Raw genomic sequence first — 6,459 nt, 5'->3', positions numbered from 1 at the left:
AGATATGTAAGAGATAAATATATAGAGATGAAAAGAATGAGAGAGAGATAGAAAGATAAATATAGAGATATGAATAGGTATATAGATAGAGAAGTAGAGAGAAAGAGATATAGGGATAGAGAAATAAGGGGTAATAATGAGGTAGAGATAGAGAGATAAAGAAAAATAATTATGGAGAAATAGAGATAGAGAGGCAAATAGATATAAATTTAGAGGTATAGGAAGAGTGATGGATTGATGGAGAAAGAGACATAGAGAGATAGGGAGATGGAGAGGGAGATACATGGGGAGATAGAGAGAGATAGAGAGAGGTAGAGAGAAAGAGGGGTTGATACATATATGTGGGAAGAGAAAGAGATAGATAAATATATATGAGAAGAGAAAGGGAGATAATGTAGATAAAGAGAGAGAGAGAGAGAGAGAGAGAGAGAGAGGCCTCGAGAGTTATGTTGAGAGGGGCAAGGTTTTGGTAGTCATGGGTAATAAAATAAAATAATTTTTAAATGAGAATAAAGTATCTATATGATAAACAAATGAATCTTATTAACAATTACGTCGAACTTACAATCTAAACTTTTAATGTATTTCAATAACTGATAATTTAATTAATCAACAAATAATTATCAATGAGATTATAATTTAATATTATATAATTTATTAAGTCAAATGACCTATATTTTTCTTTGCAATAATTTATTATTTTCTTAATTGACAATTGATGCCCTCCTAAATGGCACAAGGTTAGCAAATGACAAACAACACAAGAAACCAGAAAATCATTAGTGTTAGTTGATCAAAAACTAATCTACAAAAGGCATACCAAGAGAGACACTAAAAACATGCTAATGTATCTAACTAAAGAAGTAAAGATAATGAGACATCTCCAACTGTCTCTTAGCATGGCCTTAGCTCCTTTCTCCCTTGTTCCTCTCCTCTCCAAGTTCCAAAATAGTGTAGCTCTCAGCAACTTTTTGCACTATGGATGCTTATGGAAGATTGAGATTGTAGTATAGCTCTAAATCTGAAATGAAAAGCTAATACTAATCTATTGATGCTAAAATGATATATTTTAACCAAAATGATAAGATGTTAGATTGCTTATGCTAAATGCTCTCTAAAAATGTCTATAGCCTAAATGCATACAAGTTTTCAGGATCTGGATTATGAAGGAATGGGCTCTATTTATAGGAAAAATGGAGCAATGGATGGCCAGGATTGAAGGGTTTAATCAAGGGTCAAGCTTGAAAGTTGGGGATCCATGTGCACAATTGGCACCAATGAAATGATGACAAATGTCCACATAGGGTTGGGTTGAAAGAAGAGGTTGGAGGCATTAAAGGCCTGAGAAGACCTCATGGTTATCTAAAGGCTAAGGGTCAATTCTAAATTAAGATTATCCACTGGATTAAGAGTTAATCCAAGGATAAACCTTTATGCAAATGATTAAGAGATAATCATGGTCAAAGCATTAAAGGCTTGATGAGACCCTTGGGTTGGGTAGAGGTTGAGTCAAAACAAATGTTTTAACCATGTAGGAGGGTTTGGGTTAACCATTAATGGTTATTGGAGACTTTGGGGGATTAAGTGGTTGAAAGTTGGAAGCCTTTAATGGCTATCAAATACTTTGAAGATTTAAGTGGTTGAAGGTTGAAAGCCTTTAATGGTTATCAAAGACTTTTAGGCTTTGAGAAGTGACTCCATTTTGCTTAGGAATGTGACAATAATTAGGGGATGGATTAGGCTAATCAGGAAGGGGTTAGAAGAATCTAGAAGGGGATTAGATTTTGCAAGTGGATTTGGTGGGTGAGGGAAAATAGGATTTTATTAAAAATAAAAATTCATTTATTTCAATAAATGTGTGCAAGTTGCATTTGTAGGAAAATGCAAGTGGGGGGATAATGATTTAAATAAATGTTTTATTTAATTTATTTAAAAGAGGAAAAGGGGGATTTAATTAAATAAATTGATTTTATTTATTTAATTGATTGGAATTTGATTTAATGAATTAATTAAAATAAATTGAATAATTTATTTAATTAATAGGAGAATGTTTGGAGATGAATTAATTAAATATTAATTTAATTAACTGATGGCTAGTGTATTTTTAATCAAATAAATACAAAATATTCATTTAATAAAAATGGACAGATTTATGTGACTACAACAATAATTTGAATTCGATGGGTTAAGATCCAAATCTTATGTTGAAAACATAATAACTTGACCAACAACTAGCATGTTAAAAAACGTGAGAAAGAAATACTATTTGGAAAGAAATTTGTAATCTTGGATATGATTTTCAATGCTTTTTGTAAATATTCACATAATAAATCAAATCACAGATAAATTAGATACCTCCTATACATGTTGCTTTAGGCTCCTTTGACATTTTGAAAATCATGTAAAACCTAATTCAGATGGCTTCCCAAACAGTTGATGTTGATCCTAAAGATAAACAATCTCTGAAATTCTTAGCAAAGGACATGGGTCCCCAAATTTTAAAGGAGTCGAGAGCTTCAGATCTATGACTTCACCTCAGGTATCCCATCCCTAGAGGACCTAAGTGAAGGTGGTGACACTAATGAGTAGTATGTTGTGCAGACAAAGAAAAATAATATTGTCAAAAGTGAGGAGGCCTACAACAAAATGCTCTTTTGTAGTATCACTCTAAACTTGATGCTAAAACCTCAACATAAGTTATGCAGTCTTAGGGATATTCTTTTTCTCTAAAAGATTCCTTTAGATTATGCAATGCTTCCAACTTTTGATATATCGAAGTATTTGTGCCATGATTTTGTTAATGCCTTGATCTTGTGCATAATCTAGACACGAGCCTTTACTATCAAATTATGTATTACTTTTTATGTTAAGACAATGGGAACAACCGTCATGACTATACCTTACTGACAAGTAAAAATATTTAGAAAAGTTATTAAGGTATTTTTAAAAAACTATTATTAAGCTTTATAAAACTAATTTTTATAATTATAATTTTGTATAATATTTTTTAAAAGTTCATTCTATTGATAATACTTTTTTGAAATTAGACTATGTTTTAAATCATTTTAATATCTACAAAATAATTTAATAAATTTTTAATCATAATTTAAAATTTTCATTTAATCATTAGAAAAAAAGTGTTTATTTCCACTATAATGTTTATATTATAATATATTATAATTATTAATAGTGTGAGAGTTTTAATTAGTATTACATAAACATAATTCAAATAAAAATAATAAAATCTTGAAATAATAAAGAAAAATTATGTATTAGACTAAATTTATTATTATAATTATAATTTTATAAGTTTTTAAATTAAATTAAAATAAAATTTTAATAAAAAAATAAAAATATTTACAATTATTTATAATTTTCCAATTTAAAAAAAAAAGAGAAAGAGAAAGTGCCAATGATAATATCATTGGCAATTAAAAAAAAAAAAGAAGCACGCGTGCCTGCCTGGCAAAATGAATTTGGGAAAGTTATTGCTGGACAGATATATCGCTAGAAAATAAGAAAATAATCAGCGAATCTGAGAAAAAAACCCTCATACTTTAGGGTTTATAATTGAGGTTTAGGGTTAGCGCTTTTAATACTTGAAACCCTAACTGTTCCACATAAATATTCGGAGGCGGAAAAATAAAACATCAACAATCGGAGTGGCACGCTATTATCGAAAATGTATGTATTCATTCACTCATTTTTTGGCCTGTGCGTAGGCGTAGTGTGCCATATGAATGATAAATTTAATTAGGGTTTGAAGAACCTATGGAGAAAGCGAGATGTTAGTTTGCTTTCTTCCAAGTTTGCCTCCGCAAATAATGTTGAAATCTGTGGCCATTGCTTTTAAGTGGTTTGGTATTTTACTCGTTTCTTTTGAGTTAATGTTTTTTTTTAATCTGCTGCTTCTGTAATCTAGTGTAGCTCTGTTGGCGATCATGGATTTAGTGGTGCTTTGTATGTTTTTAGTTATGCTTTTTGTTTTGGAGATTTTGAACGGGTGTTTCGAAGGACCCAGCGGAACGGTAGATTCTCTATTCTGCCGTCCCAACACAATAACCTTCGGACAATGAGGTGAAAACCAGCCACGGGTTGTTGATGACCAGCATTTTTTAATGATGCTTCGTCGGTATTCGTGACGACATTGAAAATATTTATTAGGAAGAATGCTTGGTCAATTTTGATCCTAAAAGATAGTTTGAAATCTGTTTGGCAAACTTTCGTTAGCCTGGTCATTTTATTTCACTATTTGTATAGTAGGCATAATTTCCCTCGACCTTGTTTAATTCTGCAGGTTTTAATTGGTTGGTAGTTTAATCAGTATCACACGTATTTGGCGAGGATGAGGCTTTTGACACACAACATGCTGTCCTGTAACATTAGAGGGGTGACCAAGGGCTATCCTTTGGAGTTGGAAGTGGAAAGATTTGTGACAAAAGAGGTTCAATTTAACCCTGATTTTTTGAAGCACATTTTCCCAAAAATTGAATGGAAGGCTTTGCATGATGCAGCAAGGACGTTGAATGTAAATGATCTCCCGGAACAAGTAGAACCAACGATGCTAGATAATAATGATTTTATGCAGCGTTTTCATCATGCTCTTCTTGAGTTGCATGTAGAAGAAGGGGCCCTTATTTGTCCAGAGACTGGGAGGAGATTTCCAGTTACCAAGGGCATTCCAAACATGTTGCTTAATGAAGATGAGGTGTAAAAGTTTATTTCAACTATTCAATTTTAATAAGCACGATAGGTTGAATTTTGGCATTAGATTTTGTAAATAGAATTAAATGTACATCCATGCTGTACTGGTGCAAACTTACTCTTGTGTAGTTACCCAGTGGTATTATAACCTGGGTATACAAAACTTGATGTTGAAGTTTCAACTCTGTTCTGGTAGCGGTGGGCTTTGTGAATATAATAATTTGGTGAATGTTTTTTCAAGGAAAATATAAAAGAATAAAATATGTGCAATCATATTGTTTATCAGGGAATGGTTGCTTTTTGAATATGATAATTTGGTGAATATTTTTTAAAGGAAAATATAAAAGAAGAAAATATGTGCAATCATACTGTTTATCAGGGAAAGGTTGCATATTTTGACCCCTTTTATTTTTCTAAGTTTAGGTAAAATTAACATCATGAACCTCCTTTGCAGCATGAAACTTCGACAGGTAGTTGCATAGGGTGACAGTGTAATAGAGCATATAGCACTCGCGTATAGAGCTGATTAAGGCCTATGGAAAAGCATTGATTTTCTAATGATAATTATAATCTTTTGATAAGGAAAACTAATTAATTACAGTGGGTTCGCTTGTGAACAGATTCTGATTGCAAATTTTTTCCTTTTTGGAAATTTTAAAAGCTTTGCAGCATGAAACTTCGATAAGTAGTTGCATAGGGTGACAGTGTAATAGAGCATATAGCACTCGCGTATAGAGCTGATTAAGGCCTATGGAAAAGCACTGATATTCTAATGATAATTATAATCCTTAACTAATTAATTACAGTGGGTTCGCTTGTGAACAGATTCTGATTGCAATTTTTTACTTTTTGGAAATTTAAACAGCATATGACAGCCCAAAGATTCTCTTCTCCCCTTTAAAAGTTTGGCTAAAAAGTTAGTATCTTTTTTTCATCTTATTAATCTGTAAATTCAATCTTCTTTTTGTTTTGATACGTAAGATCTTTTATTGATATTCAAGATGTTTACAATGTATGTTTCTGGAAGCATCACGATAGGATGCATTCTGAATTCCCCAATTCAAAGGAGTGACTAGCCGCTAGGGCACCACTATTAGAGTGCAAAGCCCTAACCAAAAGTCAAAACCATGCCCCTCAAAATCTCAGTTTGCAAACACTGCCCGTGATCAGAGGCATTGCCAGATGAAGAAGCAAAAACAAAAACAATCAAACTAGGGCTCCACCAAATTTGGCTCATATTTGGCTCGGAACAGAACCATCCCAAAGCCCACACTGAAAGCAGCAGAAATCTTTTTGCATTTAAAGGCAAACTTTTACCATTATTTAATGAATGCTTTTTTATGTGTCCTTTCGAAATTCGCAAATTCGATCTCAGATAACTTGACAACTACCAATTAATTAGTTTCCACCCTCATTTCTGCTATATTGGCTCTTTGTTTGCTTCCCTGTAGATATGATTGAGATGTTATCAAAGTTATTAAAATTGCTAAGAGCCTCATCCAACAGAGCCTGAAGGTGCCAGCTTGGGTTTGTGCCTTTCCTAATAGCATTTATCACAATTGCTGAATCACCTAAAATCTCAACCATAGGGAGCTTGAGTTCACAGCATTTACGAAGTCCCAGGATCAAAGATCTACACTCTGAGACATTGTGTCTGAAGGGAGAGGAAGGGCAAATTTGCTGACAACAGATCCTTGCCAGTACCCTGATCAGACACTGAGCAACCCAGCACCGGATCTGCCTCAACCAGAGTGA

General features: G+C 32.7%; 1 protein-coding gene across 2 annotated transcripts; it reads left to right on the top strand.

Annotated features, from left to right (window-relative positions):
* Positions 1–3,517: 3,517 nt before the first annotated feature.
* On the top strand, positions 3,518–4,770 carry LOC131060182 (multifunctional methyltransferase subunit TRM112 homolog A). 2 transcript variants are annotated; one of them, XM_057993327.2, is made up of 2 exons: positions 3,518–3,684; positions 4,298–4,770. In XM_057993327.2, the coding sequence occupies exon 2, from the start codon at positions 4,346–4,348 to the stop codon at positions 4,712–4,714; it is 369 nt and encodes a 122-aa protein (XP_057849310.2). In that variant the 5' UTR covers positions 3,518–3,684; positions 4,298–4,345; the 3' UTR covers positions 4,715–4,770. The 2 variants fall into 2 exon arrangements, with proteins under 2 accessions (XP_057849310.2, XP_059075495.1); XM_059219512.1 differs by lacking the exon at positions 3,518–3,684 and adding an exon at positions 3,692–3,861.
* The last annotated feature ends 1,689 nt before the right edge of the window (positions 4,771–6,459 follow it).

Source organism: Cryptomeria japonica, chromosome 1, assembly GCF_030272615.1.
Source record: "Cryptomeria japonica chromosome 1, Sugi_1.0, whole genome shotgun sequence".
In the NCBI taxonomy this organism is placed as follows: Eukaryota; Viridiplantae; Streptophyta; class Pinopsida; order Cupressales; family Cupressaceae; genus Cryptomeria; species Cryptomeria japonica.
Note: the sequence above shows the minus strand (reverse complement) of the source record. Positions and strands in the feature narration are given on the sequence as shown.